At 26.3% G+C, this 25,660-nt stretch overlaps 1 protein-coding gene across 2 annotated transcripts; it reads left to right on the top strand.

Moving 5' to 3' along the window:
• The first annotated feature begins 1,853 nt into the window (after positions 1-1,853).
• Positions 1,854-25,477, top strand: LOC129972516 (histidine--tRNA ligase, cytoplasmic-like). Of its 2 annotated transcripts, XM_056086677.1 has the most exons (14): positions 1,867-2,007; positions 2,889-3,032; positions 4,235-4,318; positions 5,356-5,475; positions 8,040-8,261; positions 8,724-8,831; positions 9,373-9,471; positions 11,325-11,418; positions 12,787-12,914; positions 16,556-16,628; positions 17,490-17,668; positions 19,662-19,778; positions 20,149-20,295; positions 23,150-25,477. In XM_056086677.1, exons 2-14 carry the CDS (start codon positions 2,928-2,930, stop codon positions 23,213-23,215), a joined length of 1,542 nt encoding a protein of 513 aa, XP_055942652.1. In that variant the 5' UTR covers positions 1,867-2,007; positions 2,889-2,927; the 3' UTR covers positions 23,216-25,477. The 2 variants fall into 2 exon arrangements, with proteins under 2 accessions (XP_055942653.1, XP_055942652.1); XM_056086678.1 differs by lacking the exon at positions 2,889-3,032 and having other exon boundaries at positions 1,854-2,007.
• Positions 25,478-25,660: the final 183 nt, after the last annotated feature.

Genomic DNA, 25,660 nt, shown 5'->3' on the forward strand with positions numbered 1-25,660 from the left:
TCCATTTATTGACAGAATATAGAACTAAAGTGAAAATTTTAAAGAACTGATACTCTTTTATTTCAATTTTTTTCAGAAAATATTTTTTTCCCTATAAATAAATTAAATAAATGCTTTAAAAAAATCAAATTTAAAACTTTAACTCAAATGAAAAAGTATGCTAATCGCATGTTACTTAAATTAATAAATTAAATATGAATTATTAATAATAAATTTTATTATTAATACTTATTAATAACTTTTAAATAAAAGTGTAATTAAAATAACAGTTATTTGGGACAAATATTAACAGAATAAATATTTCTTATTCAAAAAAATCGTGGATTGTACATTTTTAACCTCAATTGTTGCCACTGTTCCTGATTATAACTGCACAGTATTCGTAAATTGCTCTTGGGTTGTTGTTAATATTTTTTAAGTGTGTCACAGGGAAGATTTCAAAACGGGTGTTAAAATAATAATAATAAAAAAAAATTGTAGTGACTATGGAAGGGAAATTAAGCGCTATACAGCGACTAGATTCCGGTGTAGCTGCAAAAATATAGCTTCGGATTTAGGAATTGGGGAAAGTAAGTGGGGGACTGAAAAAAAATCGAACAGAATTGAAACGTGATGTGTTGCACAAGCTAGTGCACTTGGAATAAAAGTAAGAAAAAACATGCTGAAAGGCAGTATACAAACATACATAAACTACTATTACAGATCCTTCTATTTTAACTCAACACGTTACATGCAACTGCTTTTATGATTGAGTGGGTCGTGGCCGCTTTCACATTCTACATGGCTTGAAATAAATGGAGACTTTAGTACTAAATAAGAAGTGAGAAAATACGTATTATAACGGTGAGTTTTAGTATAAAAACTTTGTTATTGGGAGGCAGGAAGTGAGTTCACCAAACGGCCTTTTTTTGTTATTCGACCTGCCCTTCCGGTACATTAGACCGTAAACTCGGGAGAGCATTGTATTTGATATCGAAATAGAATTTTTCAGTCGTTTTTTCATTAAAGAATGAATCGATTTAAAAACATTTCATGTTTTTTCGATACTATTCTAAACCCGATGGGTACCAGTACTCATCTTATTTTGTGGTCGACTAGACAGTCATTGTCGTTCAAATTCAGTTATATAACCCTCACAAATTCCTAGAATTATCCTAGTTCCGGTTACAAGAGTTCATTTTTGTCTCAGATTACAAGATATAATTTTTTTGTGTTTGAAATTTTAGCCGTTCCCATCTCTTCCGCCACTGTCAATATCTCCTGCAAACAAGCTAGTCAACGAAGTCAACTGGATGTAAATAAATTAAAAATTCTTGCCTCAATCTAATATTCAAATAAATTGCTGTCTTATGTCAAACTGCAAAAAAAAAAAAAAAAAAAAAAAAGTCGCACTAATTTACAAATGACTATGAACCCCCTCCCCCGCCTACCCCAAAATTAAAAACAATATTTTGAAGCGATAAACGATATTTGATTTTAATTTGAATAAGTTCACGACCTTTGCGAAGCAAGTTATAATACAAATAAATCTTAGTACCCCGAAGTTGCGTAATCCCTAAATTGTTGCATGATTTATCTATTTAATAATCTGGTCGGAGAACGACTTGAATGCAATGAAGAGGTAATTTTCTCGGGTTACTTTTCGTTACAGTTCAATTGAGCCAGACTTATGTGTATCTTTCTCTACTTAACAAACAAGCAAAAAAAAAAAAAAAATTCAACCCCATTTGTAGATCTTATTTATTGTGCCATCATCTGATGTTCCCTGCTTGACGTCATGACGTCATTATATGATTACTAGAGCATCCCTATCGTGCTAGGTTCTACCAGATGTGATTCATCTAAACTCATTGCAATTCTATTTTTCAGTTCCTTCGCGTGGCAGTTGCAACTGTGAGAACCGAAAACAAAACCCGAATATCGAATAAATTAACTTTCGTATTAATTATTCGTTGTTTTACCCTTATGGCTAACGTAATGAATGGTGATCAACCCAATACAAAAAAGGTAAGTCTTAGTTTACGTAGAAATTATAATTATTGAATTAGCACGTGGCCTTTTCATTATATGACTGAATACGAATTTTTATTGATTCTCCTATTATGTGATTTGTGTTTATTGGCTAATTGATGTGTAACATTTTAAATATTTTTAATTTTCACAATTCGATATTTCATTAAAGTTAGTATAGAAAATAGTCAATTCCTTTAATGGTATTACTTCAGTTTAAAAGTTAGAAATATTAGATTCTATGCTTGTATTTATAATGAATATAAAAGCAGGTTGGTTAAAAATGTATCAACAGTTTGAAATATTTACGATGATTTTTCTGATTCTCCATATATTAATCTGTTTTTTTACTGATTTCTATATGTTTGTTGACATAAGCATTTCTAAACACAAATTTAATTCGATACATAATTCGATTTAAGGAAAGTGTCAATAATAGTATTTTAGCTTAAGAACGTTTAAGAATCTGCATGTGAAATCTGTCTTCCTTTATGCAAGATCATATCACATTAAGATGAAGATCTTTTCCTTTTTTGTGGGGTTTAATAATGCTTAAGCATTTTAATTTAAATTAAGTTAATCAGACTTACAGCTGTAAAATTTGGTTAGAAGAGCCAATTGTTAGTTAGAATCTGAAACTTGTCATAATCTTTTTTTTTATTTAAATTTTTAAATGGATTATGAATTTTCTTAAAAGATCCCTATCACATATATTTTGCAACTTATTATTGATCCAATATACTTTTAATATTTAGAATTTTAAAATGTTTATGAGTTGTAATTTAATACTTTTATCCTTTGGCATTAATAAATGCATTTTTTTTGTTCTTAAAATCTATTACAAGCATTAGTTTAATTCAGAGATTTTTTAATTCTAGATCTTGTGAATGGTTAACTTCTTTTTTGATTAAGTAAACATGAAGAATTTGATGATAGTGCCCCTTCGATATCTATGCTTTCGTAAATCATCAATTACATCAGTTACTTCTTACATGAGATCATTATCTCTCTTTTCTGTTGAGGTACAGAATAGTTATCAATTACTATTATTGTTCTTGTATATATTAATGTCTCAAGAAGTTGTGTTAGCTTTTGTATTACCTTCAATATCTATTATTTGTTATATAAGATAGTTTTATATTCTGATTATGGTGTTTGGCTTATGCTACCTAAGATGTTCTGTTAGCCATTAATAGACATTACGTTTCTACTTTTTGATAATTTTCTGGATATACATTTAATAATAATATAATTATAATATGTAATTATATAATAATATAATTATATATATAATTTTCTGGATAATTTCTGGATATTTTATCCGACTTGTAATTTTTCCCATTTATTTATTTTTAAAAAATATTTTTAACTTCATCTTCAGTTTTAAAAAAATAGAAAAATATATATTGTTGGTATGTGCATATTTGAAATTTTTGTATGAATGAGATACAGTTAGTGTAATGTCATATTTTTCCTTCAAGTATTTCAGCCAAGTTTGCAAAAGTATTATAAAAATAACCAGAACTAATGGCATAATAAAGATAACTAGAACTAGAGCTTTTGAAATATATTTTGCATTTGTACTAGAATTTATTTTCTTGTATGAATTATAAATTTTTAAAGGCCAGTTTAAAATTATATAAAATTGATTAATTTTAGGTGTTTTAAATCTTTTCAAGATCCAAATCTCTTGCATGTTGTATAATGTTTTAATGCTTAAAATTAAAAGTCTTTTTATGAAATTTAAGTATAATAGTCATCATGTCTCTAAATTGTTATTTAATATAATTCTTGTATAAAAAAATGCATATTGTATTCATCAGTATCAAATATTAAACTAGAAAGGCAAAGTAGTTTTGTACTGTTAAAAGTAATGTATTTATTTTGATTAGTATTTTAATACACTTATCTTGTAAAGATTAATATTGTAAGTAAATTTCAAATTTCTGATAAGTAAATTCAAGAATGTAGGATGTATTTCAAAGGCTTAGTTTGCATTAAATACCATGACAGTATTGTAAAGATTTGAAACCTATTAGTTGAACTATGCAATAACTAACAAAAACATTAAGTAGAACAGGGTGGGAAAAGTTAACCTTTTATAACTCCACCCAAAAATGATATGTAATTATTCCAGGAAATTGATGTGTCATTTACAGAATATTAGTTACATTCTTCCAAAATTCTTCATTCAACAACTGTTTAATTTTCTTTCCCTTTCCAGGTTCCAAAAAAGAAGGGGACACAAGGTTCTAATACTGAACATGAAGCTGAAGGTCAGCAGAAATTTGTACTTAAGACTGCAAAGGTAATTTAGTATCTTGTATGAATATTTTTTGTTTGAATTTTCATGTATATGATTTATAAGTAGTGTTCAAATAAAGTGATCTGATTTTTCATAACTTGTCTGGTAAAGTAAAATGCATGACCGAGGATGATGGCTAAATGTAAGGCAAAAGTGTGGAAAACTTTATAAAAATATTAAGAAATAATTTGTAAATGAAATTTTTTTTTAAAGTGCAATGTAGTGTTATCTTTATTATTTTTCTTCATGCTGATTAATTCATATTATTGTCATGCTGTTAGGTGTTTAGTAAAAATTCAGAGGAGAATTTTTTAAGGGATTTTTAAAAAATTAAATATAATTAAGATTTTTTTTTTCTGCATTTTACTAATATGTTAAAAAAAATGAGCACAGGCCCTGCACTATAATAATTCAGATTCAAGACTCTTTTTCATTGAAGACAAGAAATCAAAAAATATGCCTGATCTGGTTATGTTGGAATATTTGATCACTTTATTCTTCCTAAACTTGATATTTCCTTCTATAAAATTCTTTAATTTTGTGTTAATACCACAAATGCCATTAAGAAAGTTTTGCTATATTTTACATTTAGATCCTTCAGTGCAAATATAATTAAGTAAAACATGTTGATTTATAGCATTTCAATAAAATTGAAGTTAATGATTAAATATTCCTTCATAATGTTTAATTTGTGTACTGAAATGGCAACTTAAAATTTTATTCAAGATGTTATTTGGGTACACTTCTGATGTAATATACAATTGGAAACTGTAAAATGCACAATGGTATTTGATAGTAGTTTAACTACTAAAGGCAAGATATTTAAATTATATTTGTTTCAAATTTATTTTGTATTTACTTTTATTATCATTATTTTTAACTTTATAAAGGCTTTCTGCAGTTTTAATTTAAATTTTATTTTCAAGTCTGTTTAAGCAACTTTTTGTATGTGATAAAAATATATATAATAATCTACAATCAAAGTAAATATGCTATATTATATATGTATATTATTAATATTTTGTAAATCGTCTTTTCAGGGAACGCGGGATTATGGACCTGTTCAAATGGCTGTTAAAGAAAAAGCTTTTTCCAAAATTATTAAATGTTTCAAAAGACATGGTGCGGAAACTATAGATACACCAGTATTTGAACTTAAAGTAAGTTTTGTCTTCTTCCTTTACATTTAACTGCAATGCAAAATAAATGTCTAATTTGTTTGTCAAAAATTTAAATGCATCCAAATGCATTAAAGTATTATATTGCCAGAATATTTTGTCATCCATGATATTGCACCGGAAAACATTTGCAGATTATTCTGTCGTTTTATGCAAACGTATTACTCGCATTTATAAATTAGTTCAGTCAGATTGTTTGCACATTTTAATTTTTACCTAAACAATTGCATCATCAAAAGTGCTGAAATTTGAAAATCATTTTTAAGCATCTTAAAAGTGCTTAAAATTTGGTATACCAAAGAGATATATTTAACATGGAAGAAGCTACTTTAAAAATAATTATTGTGAAGCCTCTTAGTCCATTTCGCATTCCACTATAATTCTCATTAATATAACATTTTGAAGCAATCTCTTGAAAAATTTATTAAAGGGATTTTCCTGTATTGTATTGAATTGTAATTCATTGCTGTGTGTAATTACATTAGCTAATTATGTAAAATCTTATGTGATGAAAATTTTAACTTGAAGCCATAGATTTTCAATGATTGTGATTTCTTTCACTTTTTTTTAATGCCACCATATATTTGAAAATTTTTGTTGGACCAAATTTTATTTTTTATATATAAAAAGAAATTCTGATATATCTGGTTCTTGAAATTTTAAAAGAAATAACAATAAAGAAAAAGATTTTCAAAACTTCTATTCTTTAAGGTTCAGTTTCTATCAATATTTTTTAATGGCTTTTGTTTTCACTTTTTTTAACTTATAGAATTAAAAGTTTCATTAAAAAATAAAAATAGAATTTTAATGTATTTCTACCATAACATTAAAGCTGAATATCGTACAAAAATTATTTTTACACTGTTTTTAAAGTTTACCATAAGCAGTCTGTCTAAAAGTAGAATTCATAAATAATATTGTTTTAAATTCATCTGTTGTGAATTAAAGCTTTACTTTTCTTTTTTTGTCACCATTTGAGCATCAATACAATATAAATATTTATTATAACATAATAATATTTATTAAATATTTCAAACAATATAGGCAAAATAAAGCTCAATGCCATTGATCAGGTGACTTGCTATCTTCCAATCACAAACTGATAAAATGCAATATTTATGTAAAAAAATTATATAATAAAGAAATAAGAAATCCTGCTTCTGTATTTTATCAGTGACTCATCTATGGAAACTGCTTTAGCAAGCAAGTATATTTTACCCGTTCTCTTTTATGTAATGGATCATCCTATAGCAAGAAATTTCTTGAAACTGATAAAAATCAATTTTGGGTTATTATTTGACTGAAGCATGGTATTTCAGTATTCATTCTGCATCCCAATAACTGTAATGCAATGTATGTTTTTGATCCACAGATACCAACATCATTGGAGCAAAATAAACTTGCAATTCTTATATAGAACTTTTTGTGAAACTTGTTCAATTTTACCAAATTAATTAGTTTCAATGTAATATGTTGAAGAATTTCCTGTAGTAAAATTTGTAATATTCTTATTTGTTTCACTAACAGATATAAATTATGCTGTTTGTATTTTTTTTTCATTTAAAATTATTTATATTTTGATATTACTATCATCATTTTCAGAAGAAAGCACAACTATGCATTTATGTTTTGTAGATCTAATTGCTTCCTTACTATTATCAAATAAAAATGTTTTTAGTTTAATTATTGCTTTCATTTCAAAATATGAACTTTCAACTGCTTGCAATCATCACTGCTTTGGCTGTGCACATAGTTAATGGAAATTAACTATGTGTGAATTAATAATTAATTTTTATTTGATACTGGCAATTTTTTTGTTAAAGATAAAATTGCTATTTTTGAATGTTTTTTTTTTTTTTTTTTTTTGAAAAATTTAACTTTAAATAAATTTTTTCTATTTTTTTTTCAGCTGCTGTTCCTTTTATTTATTGATTTATGGAAATACTTTTGAATAATAAAGATAAAGTAATAAAAATAAATGCACATGTAGATAAATTACTTAAGTATAGTTGTAGTATTACTTTTGCTTAGTATTAGTAGTGTAATATTTAAAAATAAAATTTCTTTATCTTTAATTAATCTTTATCTTATTCTTTATTTTCACATTGTTCCACTGTTGAAAAGTTTGAAATCCTAATTCTAACATTTAGTGAACTGCAGTTTTATCCAATGCTTTCTTCTGTGTTTGAGAAAGTATACATATTATTACTATACATGATGGCAGAAAGAAATTGGCAGAATTCGTCTAAATTGTTGTGTTTTATAAAGTTTTCTTCCTCTCTTAAGAAAGGCATATTGTTTTTATTGCATTTCCCTTGAAAGCGGAAAATCTTTGAGGAAACATTTTATTGGTAAAATATAGTCCACTCAAAATTAAATAAATTAATGATTAAATTTATAATATTAAATATAAATTTTTTCTCATAATATCATCTGTTAAGTAAGTTATAATAAAATTTTGCTGAAGTTTTAAGTAAAAGATTTATAATATATTCATTTTGTTTTTCGTTTAGTAACGCAGCAGATTAATAAATGATTAATTTTAGGAAACTTTAACTGGGAAATATGGAGAAGACAGCAAGCTCATCTTTGACTTGGCAGACCAAGGAGGAGAAATACTGTCTTTGAGATATGATTTGACTGTTCCATTTGCTCGCTACCTGGCAATGAATAAAATTACTAATTTCAAAAGATATCATATAGGAAAAGTGTACAGGAGAGATAACCCATCTATGTCCAAAGGTCGTTACAGAGAGTTTTATCAATGTGTAAGATGTTTTTTTTATCAGTACATTAAATATGTCAAATACATTTGATTTTCATGTATAAATGTTATATTTGTTTTATTTTTAAAGCAGCAAAATTAGCTATATCAAAAGACATTTTAGTCATTAGGAATTTAATTCTTTGTTGTTCTCCCTATTCCAGTATTAGCAAAAATAATTTTGAAACAAGCCTTCTAATATTAGCTCCATATATCTATAAACTGAATTTTCCCTATTTGAAAAATACACTAAGAAATTAAGTTTAGAACAGTAAAAAAAAAAAAAAAAAAAAAATATGATAAAGTGATATTTTTGAAATTCTTATTTATAGTAATTTTTTATATAATCTATTAAAATTTGAATGCTTTTTTAAGGATCAAAAGTTTTAGACTGTAATGTCAGGGTTATTTTTTTATTGTAATATTGTAATATTTTTCAATTTATAACATTTTTATATTCTTCCAGGATTTCGATATTGCTGGACAGTACAATGACATGGTGCCTGATGTAGAATGTGTTCGTATTATGAAAGAAATCCTTTCAGAGCTTGATATTGGAGACTATGTTATTAAAGTTAGTTTTTTAAATTACTAATTAATTAAAATTTTAAAAATTACATAGTCCCATATTAATATAAACTTTGTAAAAAAAACTATTTATTAGGAAAATATATATGCTGATTAATTCATGTTTCTTTTTATTCACCTTTTTATCATGCATTTGCTTTTGCTTAATATGCATGTGTGTGCATTCAGATCTTCAAAATTTTTTTAATTGTATCATTCTTTCTCTTTATTTTTCATTATTTTAAAAATTAACTCTTTGTGGGTTTATTGGAAGCATTTTTCCTTTTTAAAACTAAATTCAGTTTGGAACATAGTTCAGAAATTCAGTTATAGCATTTCTTTATGAAATATGTTGAATTGATCTTTGGAAAACTTATATAAAATACTCTTGATATTATTAAGGGCAACTGTTTAATCCTGCTACAGTGATGAGAATGTTGAAAAAAGATTATTTAATTATAAATATGTTAGTACTTATTATTCTGCTCTTATTTTCTCATCTTATTTTTTTTATTTAGAATGTTTGAACGTAATCAATTTATGTTTAGGTTAATCACAGACAAATTTTAGATGGAATGTTTGATGTTTGTGGTGTTCCTGCTGATAAATTCCGAACTATATGCTCCTCAGTTGATAAATTAGATAAGGTAAAGGAAATGTTTTATTTATTTATTTATGTGTATGTATAAAACATAATTATTCTTTATATGTATAAAGTATGCATACCATAATTTTTGTTTCTTTGTTTAGCAATTCAGTATATAAATAAAATGGTTCTTTTGCAGTTATAAGGATGCCCAATTATTATTTAATAAATTCAGTTGGTAGAGGTTTAAATTTTTGTTTCTTTTGGTAAATGTAATCAAAGTTAATATGTAAGAAATTTCTGAATGGCATGTTTAAATGTTAATTTCTACTTAGTAATTTTTTAAAAATATAATTTAATATGCAATCAAATGTCATAATTTCATACCAGGAATTGTAATATTTAATTGTGTTTTATTTTTTGCACATTTTTGATTGAACATTTTTAAATTACTGTACAATTTCTTTGAAAATAGACTAGATTTAAAATACAATTTTTCTAACTCTAATTTTTCTCGCATGTAGTATATATCCTGAGTGGATTAATAAAATTTTCTCTAGAGAGATTTTAAGCAATAAAGGATTCAAAAGTAGTCTGTTTTTTCTAAAATTATGCATGCATGCACAGAGAGAGAAAGAGGATCGAAAATTTACTATAATTTTATTTGTATCTTAAAGTTCCATTAAAAATCTACTTTTCAATGTAATTATCTCCATTATTTAAGTATTTTGTTGAGGTACAAGTTTTTCATTGTCTTGTGCAAAGAAATCCCAATGCTCAATAGACATTTTTAGGTTGCAGCTTCACCTCATCATCTAAGTAGTATTGTTGTTTTGGAAGATTTTTTTTTTTTTTTTTATCATGGAATCAAAAACATGGAAGTCTCAAAGTGAAGGGTCTTGATTATAAGAAGAGTGATTTCCCACTTCCCACCTAAACTTTTTCAGAAGTTAGCATATTTGTTTAGCTGCATGCAGTCTTGCATTGTCATATAAGAGCACAATGCCTTTTGACAGTTCAGCTGGCCATCAATTTTTAAGTGATTTTCACAATAAAAAAAAAATTCATTGTGGCAATATTTGGCAAAAACTATGTATGCAAAAAGCCTTTTGTGTTGAAAAAAAAAGGTCATCCTCATGTTTCTCCCAGATTGAACAGTTCAACACTTTTTTCGACTTCAAGGAAGTCATCAGGGTGAGATGTGTATGAACCCAAGTCTCATCTCCAGTCATGAATTCATGATTTTTAACCTTATCAAATAAAGGGAAATGAAAAATTTTCATTAGTAGTAGTTTAACAGCCTAAAAACTTAATAATATGAGTGGAGGAGCTGTTTGCCGACTAGTAATGTTAAAAAAAAATTAATACTAATGTTAAAAGTAACTACATTTCTTGCATTGAATTAACCCTGGTCAAAATGCAATAAATATATATACTTTTTTTGTGATCATATTTTAATTTGCCATTGTATATAAGTGCCACTGAATTTTGCATTAACTTTTAAAATGAAACTCAAGACCCCCCCCCCCCCCAACCAGTTATTTTACTATGTAATTGGACTTACTTCAGATGCAAAAATAATTTCATGTAAATCTGCATATTAACACTTTTCAAGATGTTTATGTAAGTTACTTTTTTATTTTCATTACATATATTATATAATATAAACTAATTATGAGATGCAAAGTGTCTAATAAAATAATTTTGCCTTCTTATGAATTTTATAGTATTCATGATATTTATTGTATTGTAATTGATAAAACAATTTAAAAATGTTTTCACTATCTTGCAGTATTTCAACTAATTTTTTTCTCATAAATAATTGTTGATACTAATTTAATTCATTTATTTTTCTGTTCACTATCATTTAGTGTTTCCTCTATATAAATTTTTTGCTTTATTTTTGTTTAACAGACTCCTTGGGAAGAGGTTAGAGAAGAAATGATAAATGAAAAGCATCTAGATGAAAGTGTGGCTGACAAAATTGGAGATTTTGTCAAGAAGCATGGTATGTTTTCCTTTTTTTCTAGCTATCTAAGGAACGGTTTTCACTTGTTATAATGCCTTTTAATTAGGTAGACTAAACCTGATTCATTTGAACTTAGCTAATTTGAAAATTTTTCCCTACATTTTTGAGTTTCTTATTAATTTAATGTTGGAATTTAAATATGTTTTTTAATTTGAAGTTAAAATAAAAATAGAAAAAAGAAACTTTAGCGATTAAATAAATCCTTATTTTATGCTCTCATTGGTCATTAATTATAATTTGTCTTGGTCCTTAATCTTCACACATGGTATTTATTGATCTGCATCATATTCAATTAAAATAATAAAAAAGTTCATGATAAAAGATATGGCTATGAAAAACGATGTATTCTGGCTTATTAAAATTACTTATTTATTGATATTTTCTCTATTTATTAAATATATACATTATCTGTTAAATATATACAAAAATTATTTTAATTACCATTTTTAATTTAAAAACATTTTTTCTGTTTCTGTATTCATTTTTAAACAATTTTTTTAATTTTTTTTTTTATATAAATCCAGTTTTTACTATTTCAGTTATTACTATGTTCAATTCAAAATTAGCCATGTTCCATAGTGATTAAATGTTTTTAACCACTATACTTAGAAACATTTAAAGTATCTCTTCCAAATGGTTTTGAATTATATAAACGAAATCATTTCATTTTACTGAACTTTTGGTTATAATGATGTTACATTTTTTAAAATAACACCTATAATTTTATTTACCAAAATTTAAACAATTTATAGTAATCTGCTTAATTTATTGTGCATGTTCCTTCTTCAGTGTTAAGGTTCAGTTGATCCATTTGAATAGTTACTATGAATGAAATAATAATTCACATTGATTACATTTACTTTCCTTTTAATAAATATTTTTGTATTAACAAATTTAATTTAGAGAAATAAAATACTAAATATATGAAATTTATTTATGCATTTATATTTATTTATATATCAAGTTGAATTTTAGAAACTGTGTTATTTATTTGAAAGCACATTTTTACGCTTTAAAAATATACTTTCTTCACTTAGTGGTTTAAAAACTGAATCATCATGTGTCAAATACTTTGATATAAGTAGTTCAGGAAATAAACCAACAGTCTTGAAAGAGTTAAGATGTTAATTTCAAAGTTTTTATATGTATGAATTTGACATATATAGATTTTTGCAATTTTTGTCCAAAACTGTTTTTAAAAAGGTTTGTAGTATTGGATTAGAAAAAACTAAATTTTTTACTGTTATGAATTATTGTATTTCAATTTTTGTATTTCAAATAATTATGGTTATTCCTCGAAGATGATTAATAAGGCATATTAAGGAAATGTTTTTTGCCTTTTAATAGGTGGTGCAGAACTAGTTGATGAATTGCAGAAATGTGAGTCACTTGCTCAAAATAAGTTTGCTGCTCAAGGCTTGGAATCTATGAAGCTATTTTTTACCTATTGTGAACTCTACAATGTGTTAGATAAAGTAAGATTTTCATCACAAGTCATATTATATTTTTATCAACACCAGTACATTTCACTTTCCAGTTACCTTTTAAATTCATTAATTATATTAAAAAGTACTGCTAAATATATATAAAAACACATCATTACTTACATAAAAATATTAATGAGAAGTATTATAGCTTTATTGATTTTAATATTATGAAGATATAATTCATATTATTTCATTTGGTCGTGTGAAAATTTCTGCAATATTTTCCCTTATGAAATTTATTTATTTATTAAAAATTAACTTGTATAAGCAATTCTGACTTAGTAAAACAATTGCATATGTTCCCAATAAATTTAATCAGTTTTCCTGATCCATTGCTAAATTTGTAATCTGGTTTAAGGCCAACATCTCATGACCTCATAGAAGGGAACTTTTAAAACACAGGGAATTTAAAAATGGACTTAAAAAAGGGAAATTGCTGGGAAATTTCAAAATTTTCATAAAAAGCAGGGAAATGCAGGGAATTTTGAATGTCTTAGTTATTATTTTTTTCCCATCTAAAAAATGCCAATCTCTAAAGATTGCAAGAATGAAAGATCATAGTCATAGTTTGAAGTAACAAAATAATACCATTCACGATTGCGTAATGCGAAAATTCGCAGCTTTTCTACTGTCTCCCTTTTTTTGTATAGATCAGTCCAGTTTCAACTTGTGACACGTTTCCCCCCCCTCCCCCATAAGATTCTCAAATTCTAGCAAAAAGGCACAAGACTTCTGTAATTGTGTGAAATATTGGAATACATTTCTCTAGTGGAAATAGCAACATTCACATTGACGCATTGCAGTGGTATTTAGTCACTCACACGTGAGTTTATTGAATGGTTTGTTTATCATTTGAGAAAGTGTTAGCTTATGCAGAGTAGATTAGAGAATTTTTTAAAAGACAATGTGCTGCTAAAAATTGGTATTTAATATGAATTGGTCAGATAAAAAAAAATCAATCCTGATTTTGCTGAAAGGGTTTAGGAAGTCCTACAAAATCCATTTGTTATGTACTTCTCACTTTGTTAGAAAATACTAAATCCAAGTAATATGGGAAAACAGGCACTTATTAATCATGCTGAAAAAGGGAAACAAAATCATGTGTCAGTCTAAAAAAGTCATAATTAATATTAGAGTTTGTATCTAAAAGAATGTAGGAGAAGGTGATATGTCAAGTCCGAAAACATCAAATTTAATGTCTGCAAATAAACCGATTTTAAACTTTTTAGATCAAGAATAATAATTTAAAGCTGGATTTTTATGGTATTAAAACTTGTTGCATCACCTTTGTCCTTTAATGTATGCAATAATATATTGGAAATATTTTCACATATGTTCACTGATGGTGAAATAGCTATAAAAATGTGAAATATCTTACATTAGCATGTACAAAAATGATGTACTTTATTTGTTAAGGATTAGTTCCATGAAACTGATAGCTGAAAAATCTGCAGAAATTGATGCCCAGATACATGAAATGGCAAAATTGAATAAATAAATAAAAAGTAATTTTGTTTTCTAATGTTTTTTTTTTTTGTTGTTGTTAAGTAATCATTAAATGATTAACAAATATGTTTTATTTCAACCGAGTCTTTCATTTTGTGTGACTTACAATTAAAGAGTATGAGAAGCAATATATCCCCCACCCCAATCTTAATTTATAAATTTTGCCTTGCTAAATTCTCGTTAATAAATAAAGAGAAATTGTTTTTTTTAAGATCACATTTTTTTTAGTATGCTATTATTTAAAATAATGTTCACTTGATGATTTTTTTTTTTGCTTTTTCCACTCTGTATTATCATATTGCATTATAACTAGCATTAGAGTGCTATTTTTGCATTTCCTCATACCTTGAATGTACATATTGGGAATTTTTGTCTTCCAAATTTGAGTGGCAACTCTGTCATAGATATACCCTTGCTATGAAATCATGAAATGTTGTTCCTTCTCTGAAGTGGAAGGAATTATTTGCTATTTAGCCCTCCTTTTTTACCATTACACATACTCAGAGTTACTTGAGTGACTCTCTAATTCAAAAGAAGAAAACTTTGCTGTTCATTATTGGGGGAGGGGGAATCATTTGAAATTTTAAGTTGTTGAAGAAATAAATTAAGATTACTATTGAGTTTTTAAATATCATTTTCAAATATTTAAAATGTATTTTGCATTGAAACTTTTCATATCCATTTGGGTTAATGGAAAGTAATCTTTCCATTGATACTAAAATCAATGCTGGTATTTTAAATTGAATTTTAAACAATCTTTAATCTTGTTTCAAATTCTGCAGTTTAAAACTAATCTTGCAATAGATTTTATTGGAATTTCATTCACTAATTTATTTGTTTTAAATGTTTTCATTTTTAAATATAGAAATTAATTTTTTTTATTTCAAAATTTTTTTAAAGAAATTAATATATTAATTATTTCAGCTATGTACCTGGAGGTTCAAATTAATATTTGATCTCCTCTTGATCTGATCCAACTCGAGATCCTCTGGAACTGTACATGAATTTGAATTTTTGGAAAAATCAAATGAATGAAGAAAAAATCATTTAAAAATTCATTTTTGATCTTTCAGTTTTAATTTTTATCCTTCTTGGAAATAAAATTTATTATGTTCAGAAATCACTTCTTCTGATAGCTTTAATTAAAAATTATTAATATAAAATATAACAACTATTTGAAGCAACCAATTTGCACATTTTAAGTTTTAAAGCTGTAACTGAATCTTTTTAAGTAATAATCTAAGCTAATTGGTTAATTAAGCAATTAGTTTGTGCTATACATTTTTTTATATAGAGCATTTTTTATTTTGTATTTAAACTTTGAAATTTTTACTATATTTTTTACTATGTATATGTTATATAAATAATAGACAATGAAAGACATTTGAAGCAACTAAGGAAATTTGGTTCAGAACAATTTGCTTTTATATATCTTTAATTTCTAAACAAGTGTGAGCCTTCTGGTTAAAGTTGTTCTTTCCTTATATGTATGTTTTCATTATGGATTATTTTTGTTCTCATTTATAAATTTGATTTCTTATTTATATCCACTTCTATTATTGTCAATGCATTTGTCAGGATAGTTTTTTTTATTGGAAATGTTGCACCTCCAACTTTTCTCTTCATTCATAATCTAATTTTTTGACATTAATTTTAAAGGGAGGAAAAGATATTCAATTTTAAGAGGGGTAAAAAAACCCCAGATACTTAAGAGAATTTTTTCTATTCACCAACTTTTTACAATTAATTCCTTTTATGTGAATGCTATTATTCTAAATTTTGCTCTTAATTCCATGTTTTAAGTTTTCTATGCAGGTTATATATGTTTTTGTTGATCTTTTCTTGTATGTTCATTATATCATTTTGAGTAGGTGGAGCTTGTAAAGATTAAATAAAGAAATAGTTTATTATATTTGACAGTCTTTTCTGATTGTTGTTGTTATTATCTGTAAAATAATATGGTAATTACAACATACTTGAGAACAAGAAAAAATACTTTAGTATACATATATTATAAATATTAATGTTGAAAAAGTAAAAATTTTCTCTTATTCTTTTCAAGACATTTAAAGATGTCACTATACAATCGTTAAAATGCATTGTAAAGTTTATTTATGTTTTAGGTATCATTTGATTTGAGTCTAGCCAGAGGTCTCGATTATTACACTGGTATCATTTTTGAAGCAGTCTTGAAAAGTAAGTTTTTAAATTTTATTGTTTATTGATATTAATGGGGTGAGGAAATCTCTTCTTGATATGGAAACTTTAATCCTTACCTATCAAATTCTGATTTGATACATAATTTGTTATTAATCTATGTGAAAGTGATTAAAATTGTTCATTCATTTTAGAGTATAATTACAATTCTGTAAATTTTAATACAACTTTTCATCATATCTGGAATTTTTATTTTGCTCAAATATTTAGGTATCAGAATCTATCATTGTAAATGTCAAGCCAAATACTATATTGAATTGTCATATATTTTTTATTTATACTATAATGAGATAGAATGATGAAGTCTTTTTTTATTGATAGCATTATAGTTTTCTTGTAGAACTAAATGTGTCAAATATTTAATAAATGAATTGGATACTGTACATTGTAAACGAGATTATTTTTTTTATTTCTAACAAAACTTATTTTTATCATTTGTTACTGCACTGAAAGGTATCAGGATTTTAAACCTTTCAATCTAGTTTCAAGTATCATTTCTGCATCTAGTAGCCCAGTTTTCCAAATAATAAATGTTGCGAAATCCATAAATATCTTAAGTATCATAGGAAGTTTTTGTTGAAGTAATATGATACATTTTCCTGAAAATGTAGTCTAATGAAATAGTTGAAAAAACTTCTTGATTAAGAAGTTAAATGTGTTCAGCCTGACTATAGAATTTATATACATGATAAATGTGAATTTGTAATGATAGATTTAATTTCTTGTTTCATTTATATTAATTAATTTGCTGCATTTTAGTTTACAAAATACCTTTTTTAAACAGTTTCTGCAACATATGATTGCAAGTCACTAAAATGTATGCAAATGTTTGTATAATAGGCCAACCTGTTGAGGTGGTAGATGAGAATGGAGAATCCACCAGTATTGGTAGCATTGCTGGAGGTGGGAGATATGATAATTTAGTTGGAATGTTTGATGCCAAAAATAAAAATGTACCATGTGTAGGCATGAGTATTGGAATTGAACGAATCTTTTCTTTGATGGAAGCAAAACTTCAAGTATGTTTATTTTCTTTTCATTGAAGAGAAATTTTCATTTATTTACTTTTTATATTAGAAGATTAATATGCTCTTAACCACAAAAACCATGAAACCTTGTATAGTAAAAGAAAATAAGTAAATAAATAAAAATTGTAACGATAAAAAAAACTATATTTGAATTAGAATATAGGCAATAAAGAAAGATCATATTAATAACTTAGCAACATAAAGACATACAAGGGGTGTCCAAATGAAAAGGTACGAAACAACACTGTGGGTATAAATGAAGACTTTATTCAAAGTATACACCATAGGCCTGAGCACAACGATCCCATTGATTTAATGAGCTGAAGGATTCCTTTTCCCCAGAATTCCTTTGGCCGTAACGAGACCCAGTCCTTCACCGCGTCCTTGAGTTCATAGTGGCACAGGCAAATACGTTAACATTATGTTGTTATGACATTTCTTACCTTTTCATTTGAACACCCCTTGTACAGAATTTAAAGTAATAATTTTCTTATTAGCATATTGAAAATATGCAAACTGCAAATGCTTATCCATAATCAGTAAAGTCAGAAAATCAATTAAGTATAAAATCTCCCAAAATTAGTATAATGGGTGAGTGAAGTTTTAATAATTATAATGAACTTAATTTTCTTAAACGTAAATTTTTTTAAAAAAAAGTTGACTCTTATATATAATTTGAATTATATAGATTTTCCAGTAACATTTTTATTAAAGTGTATAATTCATAAAAATAAACAAATATGTTAAACAGTGTATATGCTTATAAATATAAGAAAATTTTAAATTGCAACAAAAAAGATTTTTATGTATGTTTCCTAAATTGAAGACAAAATATTTATAGGGGAATGAAAACATATTAACTGCAGAGTAATGTAGGTATTTCTTTTAATCAAATTGGTTTTTGTAATTTACATTTTAAAATTTTAATTTATGGCATTTCAAATCATGATATATTATGCACTTCTGGAATTTGTCCCCTGTTTTATGAGAGTAAATTTAATTTTTTGATGATCTCCAATTTGCTTAAATTATTAAATCAAATATTTTAACTTCTTATGTAATGTACTATTGAATGATGTTGTACTGCATTGTGAATTTTACAACTAGATAAGTTCAAACTGTTAAAATAAAATTTGCATGAAAAGATATAATTAGATTAGTTTCACAACAAGCTATAACTGGATAATTTGACATATATAATTTCTTAGCAATACTTAAAATAAATAGTCAAAAAATGGTTTAGTCTGACTTAATGTTACCTAATTATAACGCTTAGCCTTAAATATAATCATGGAGAAAATTTAATATAATTCTTATTTTGAAAATTTTTGCTAGTTGCAAAGTTCAATATAGTATTTAAAAAATTAAGTGCACATAATGAAAACAGCAAAGAAATTTTCATTGCTTTCAATGATAAGGCATGGAAAGCTGCTAAGAATGGTTTCTTATTTTTTTTGTTATTATTTATTTTCCTATTGTAATATATATTTCCCTTTTATCAACATTCTTGGATAGTAAGAAACTACTGGCCAATTTGGTGGAAAATATTATCTTTGAATATTGCTGAAAATAAAATTTTAGAAAATAAGACTCCCTTAAAGATTTGATAAATTAATTTCTTGCTTAAATTAATCAATAAAATTAAATTTTTTAAGCATCATGTCTTTTTAGTACTGAACATTTTACTTTTTGAGTCTCTGAGAGAGTGTCATAATCTTTTTGATATCTTGAAATAAGTTATGATTCTCAATTAATTAATTTGAATTTAAACAGAAAATAATTTTTCACTTATGTAAATCTTTTTTTGATGGTTATAATCTAAATTTAAGGTTTTGTAGTTCCATTTAACTATCTTCTTACAGCTGATTTACATATTTCTTTTATAACTATTTATTTGTAACTACTTTTTAAAATGGATTACTTATATGACTTAGTATTAGTTTTGCAAATATGTATTTCTTAAAAAGTATTTATACATTTTTAGGCCAATGGTAAAAAAATCCGAAGCACAGAGACTGAAGTATATGTAGCTACAGCCCAGAAAAAGTTAGCACACCACAGAATGAAATTGTGTCGAGAATTGTGGGATGCTGACATAAAAGTGAGTTAATCTATGTAACATTGATTCTTAGAGTGATATAAGTTTTACAATCTTGTAAATAAATGGCTGCAATATTCCAAGAGCTATATTTTCTTCATATTAGAAATGTAAATATCTTGTAATATTAATATTAAAAAAAAATTGGTTTACCTCTAATATCATTTTACTGCATTTTCTATGTTTTATTAATATATTGTAAACAGAGTGTAAATCATTACTCCTATTACCTTGAATTTCATATAATTGCATATTTATATTTTAGTGAAATGTATTTAATTGAAAATAATGCTTTTAAAATATTTTTAAAAGATCCTTTATTAAGTTTATATTTATCCTTTTGATATATTTGTTTCATTCACTTTGAATCCAGGCTGAACAATCGTATAAACTAAATCCTAAGCTGTTAGACCAACTTCAATATTGTGAAGCTCGAGGCATTCCATTGGCAATTATTCTTGGGGAATCGGAAGTGCAAAGAGCTGTTGTAAAAGTGCGAAATGTGGAGACAAGGGAAGAGGTAAGTATTTTTTTAAAACTTTATTTTATATGAGTGGTATTCTGAAAAAAAGTTTCCCAAAGCAATACAAAAGGAATAAAATGCAAAGATGCAAGCCTGATAGATTGTGGTGTGACTATCATATATAACAGTTGTAATTTCCCCGGTGTTTACATTAACAGCGTTGTAGTGGCAGAAATTGTGTTGGTTTTTATTTCTTCTCTTCTTCCTTTGCGAGATGAAGACCTTAATAAAGTTTCTGAATACACAGTTAGTAGTGCCAATCAAAATCCATAAGTTGTTTTCAGCATATGGACAGGATGTGATGAGCAAACAGTTGGTTTGTCATTGGTGTCGATAATTCAAAAGTTTCATGACAAACCGCGCTGTTTGCAGCCGTCTCTCATCGATGATGATCTGAAGTAATGCAGGCAATGCATCCTGCTTTGCCTGCAATCGTTGCTTTACGATTACAGAACTCAGTAATCATTTCCGGCAAGTATCACAAACTGTGATACATGAAATTGTTACTAAACACCTGTTGCTTCAGAAATTGTGCACCAGGTGCCGAAATGGTTTACACCCAAATATCTAACAAAATGTATAGGAGCAACATTGACCCTTCTGCAGCAATACCTCAATGACGGCGATGAGTTCCTCAACAGGATCATTACGGGTGGTGAGGCGTGGGTTGCTCTCTTCACCCCAGAAACCAAACAACAATCGATGCATTGGTGTCACATTGAATCTCTCTGTAGAACCAAAGTCAAGCAGATTGATGTATATGGTTTTCTGGGATATTAAAGGCATTTTGCTCATTAACTTCTTGACAAGGGGTGATTCAGTGAATGGAGAATGCTGCTGCGCAATACTAGAGAAGTTGCGATAAGACATTCTGAACATCAGGGGTGAAATGCTCAGTGCTGGTATTATGTTGCTGCACGACATCGCTCACCCTCATATAGCAAATTCGACAAAACGTTTGCTTTAGTTGTTTTGCTGAGATGTGTTTGACCACCCATCCTTTAATTGCTTCTACCCTATAGAACAGGTGAAAGTTGCTCCCAGCAACTTCCACCTGTTCATGTACTATGAAGAAATACTTGTCTAGGTATCACTTTCTCACAAATGAAGAGAAGAGAACCGTAAGATGCTGCTGCATTCCCAGGCGGTAGAATTCTATGAAACTGGTATACGAAAACTTATCCCCCAATATCCCAAATGTTACAATTTGTATGTTTGTGTTTGAATGGTTCAGAAGTAACTGGTATGTTGCTCTATCTTTTGCAATAAATCTTTCCATGTTATTTTGTTTTGTTTCTTTTTATAAAGGGCGGGGAACTTTTTTTTCTTTTCCAGATGATGCTCGTAGTAGCTGCAGTATAGAGATAATCAACCCAGTTTTACTCATGTTTCTTGTATAATCAGATATTATCAATTTTCTTAGCCAATGAAATGTAAAGTTATTTAACATATCTAGACCCCACTTCTATACATGACTTTTAACTTATAACTTTCTTGATGCAGTATAAATTTGCTTTCTAATGTTTGTTTCTGCAAAAAAAAAAAAAAAAAAAAAAAAAAAAAAAAAAAAAAAAGATTTAACCTTAACTGTGCATTAAAATACATTAATGGTACATTTATGATATTATAGTATTATTATATTCAGATTCTTTAGAAACTATATGTTTATTTTTCATTACTTTTTCCCCCCAATAATTTGGTGCCCATTTTGTGTCTTCCAGTTTCATGTAATTTACATTTTGCTCTTTCATAATAAGGAAATTTGCTTATTTAAGCTGAATTTTGCAGGTGCTATATAAACATTCAAATTGTTTGGATCGTTGCATATAAACGTTTTTTTCTTACAAAAATGAAATTAAATGATATGCCACAAATGGATTATTAGAACTGTGCAACTGTCATTAGAATTATACATCTGCATTTAATGGATTTAATTTTTTTTCATCAAATTGTTTCAAAATTTTTAGTTAAACAAAGGAGTGGAATTTGTTTTGGTCCATTGACACTCAAGTTAATTGCATACTTAAAATTTTTATTGAATTGTGAGACAATATTGATTCTAAATATGAGATATTTTTCGGAGAAATATGTGACACCCAGAGATTATGAAAAATCTAAATGCCAAGTCATTTTTTGATAAACGGAGGTTTTTTTTTTTGATGATTACATAAATTTTTACTTAGAATAAAGAAAGATCATACACATATTGAGATGTTATAATATAAAACACAATAAAAATAATGTTGTAGTCAAGTCATTTTGAAAAAAAAAAAAAAAAAAAAAAAAAAACCAATTTGCAGATTTTAAATTTCAAGCATGAATTCATGCTTTATTACTTTTAGTGGATTGGAGGGGGAAAAAAAAATCCCCACCATTTAATCAAACTTTATTTGTGAAAATTGGAAGCAGAAAGAGCAGCTTGGCAATATGTATCTGCTCAGATAATATAATTTTTTCTTTTCAAAACTGACTGTTTATATTAAGGTGGCCAGAGTTAAATTTATTAGTTTCTGAAAGTTGTAAGAAAAAGCATTTCAGAAAGACTTGAATCTTTTGATTTGAGAACAAATATTTTTGAACACATAGTTATTACTTAAAAAGGTAAAAATATGTATAGTAAATTAAATTTTTTTTCCAAGTTTATAAAGTTGACTAGACCTAAAAACCAATAAAATTTGAAAAGTGTGTCTCAAATTCAGTTTTAATAGACATTGGATGTCATTTTCAAAAATCAAAATTTTGAGATACGATTTAAATTTGTACCCATTAACTGTTCCAAGGAAACTATTTCATTAACTATTCTAAAGTGCTAAAATACATTTACTTAATGACTTACTTTTCCCCCTTTTAGATGGAAGTGTCTCAAGCTGAATTGATTAAGTTCCTCAAAGAGCGAAGGACTGCCAATGAAGATTGAGTGATGATCTGCATGTATTTATTTCCTATTTATTTGCCTTCTAGGACATTTTATGTGGCTGTGCAACTTCGATTAATAGGTGTAATATTTCATTACTTTGTAAGTTTTTGCTACTCTAAAATCAATATAAATTGTGTTAATAATTAGTGTCAAAAATTTTCAAAACAGTAATATTATAATAATTTTCACATAGTGGAAAAAATAAGCAGTTTAAAGAGCTATTATTTTACATTTCGATTATTATCCTTGCTAAAAACAATAATTATTGAATGTTAATTTTTAAATATATTTGGCACTTTCACATCCATGAGGATAAAAATTTTCAATTGTATTATTGAATGTTGCACATATTTAAATAAGAGCTAGAATCGACTAAGTCTTTATACTTAATACCTAATGTTTTATGAAGCTTAATATCAAATGCAGACAAAGTCTATTTTTATACTTGTAATTAAAACTTAAAAGTGTAAATAATAGTTTTTCAATAAATGGGGAAAGTTAAATGTATATTTCTTTTCATTTCAGCTTGTAAATTTAAACTTTTATTAAGATTAAAACTTTAAATATATATATATATATAATGACTATTTCACTTGAAAAATATGCCAAAGAGTTTTTCATTTCTTTGAAGTTTCCTAATTTTTGTACATCTTTATATATATATATATATATTTGTATATGTTTTAATATATAATTTGTAAAATGCATGTTTTTAATTTCCTCTATATAAATAATAATTTTATAGTTTTTGTCTATGAAATTACTTTAATAATCGTTTGTGATTTTAAAAGTACATTTTGAATATTCAGATATCTTGTTTAACATAAAACATAATAATTTTATGAATCATTTTATGTTTGTAAATGTATTGTTTTCATATTATATTTTGCTTTTGAACATTTTAAGATAATATGCTATAATTTTCTAGATCTATATATTGTTGATATAATTTGGCACATAATATCAAATGCAGACAAATAATGTATTAGATATGAGAAGGCATGTGAAAATATTGCAAATGATCTATAAAAACTGTGTATATCATATACTTAAATATCTAAATTGTCTGGAGCTGGGCTAATTTGAACAAAAGTGACGTGGTGCAAGGTTAATTTGTAGAGCCTTGACAAGAAATATAAAAAAAAGTAAATTAATTTATTTTAATAAAGTTAACATTTCAATTATACAAAACATTGTTAGTGAATCAAGTAGCAAAACATATTGCTTCACAAATTTATAATATGTTATTTGGGATGTAATTTTGTTTAATTTCCTGACATGTTTTATTGCAAATTCCTTGGTGATATAATTTAGCCTTTTGCCATATTTGTATTCAATAGATAAAATGATTAAGGAGGTGATTCATTGTTGATTAGTCCTAAATTTAAAATTTCTTTTTTTCAATCTTGAGAAATATTTTTTTACAGATGATAACAATATAATTTTCTTTATAGTTAAGTTTGAATTGTAAGCTAATTTTTATTTTTAAAATAATATATTTGGGTTTTAAAAAAAATCAATCAGATTTGCTAGATCTTCAGAAATGCAGGACCTAGTTATGCTGGGGTCCACTTCCAACTGTCTCTAATCTGAAGTTGTATAATTCACTATGTATTGAGCCTTGTTAATTTTCTTTTCATCTCATAAACTGGACATTTTTTCTATAGTTCAGATTAACTTTTTAATTGCTTTAAATAATGGCACAATTAGTATTTTGTAAATTTAAGATTTTATCCTTTTTACTTTCTAAATTCTAAAGATAGTATTGTATTTTACAATCGTCAGACATGGTTTACTTAACCAATATGCCATCAAGTAGTATGCTATATTACTTTAAATTAAAATCTTAATATTCTGTTTAACTATTCATTCTATTGATGTGCTCGTAGAACAATTTTTTTGATACTCGCAAGACGTTTTGAATTGTATCAAAATATAAATCTACAAATAATGCTAATGCTAAAGTTTTTTGCCATCTTTTACACATCATAATGCAATTTTAAATAATGAACTCCAGTTTCTGTTTTCATCTGAATCTTATTTGAATTTGTTACATTTGTATTTTACCATGATTTTCTTATGAAATTGTTTTTGAATAATTATCTCTTAAAATTGCATCTATTCTTTCTGAAAATTGAAAGGGGAAAAAGTACCTGAAAATATGCGATATTAAAAATTGTCCTTTTTTCTAAAGCATTCTGCTATCAGTCCTTGAATAAATTCTGTTGCTCTGTATTAAATAAAAAATTTTATACATTTTTATTGGGTCTGTATGCTTAATATTTTTTATCTGAAGTGTTCATTAATGATGTAGAAATGAATGATGCCCAGACACGTAACATGTTCCAATTGCTTATTGTTAAATTTTAAATTATTTAATATTTTACTTTTAGGTATGCAAAGAGATTGATGTTGTATTTACATTTTAAGCCAACATTTGATTAT

This window comes from Argiope bruennichi, chromosome 6 (assembly GCF_947563725.1).
Source record: "Argiope bruennichi chromosome 6, qqArgBrue1.1, whole genome shotgun sequence".
Taxonomy (NCBI): Eukaryota; Metazoa; Arthropoda; class Arachnida; order Araneae; family Araneidae; genus Argiope; species Argiope bruennichi.

Bases quoted from the DNA above. Each gene is read 5' to 3' on its own strand.
- LOC129972516 (XM_056086677.1), top strand. From the start codon at position 2,928: ATGAAGAATTTGATGATAGTGCCCCTTCGATATCTATGCTTTCGTAAA. The intron at 11,419-12,786 runs GTATGTTTTCCT...GCCTTTTAATAG, and splicing joins AGATTTTGTCAAGAAGCATG to GTGGTGCAGAACTAGTTGAT. The intron at 20,296-23,149 runs GTAAGTATTTTT...TCCCCCTTTTAG, and splicing joins ATGTGGAGACAAGGGAAGAG to ATGGAAGTGTCTCAAGCTGA.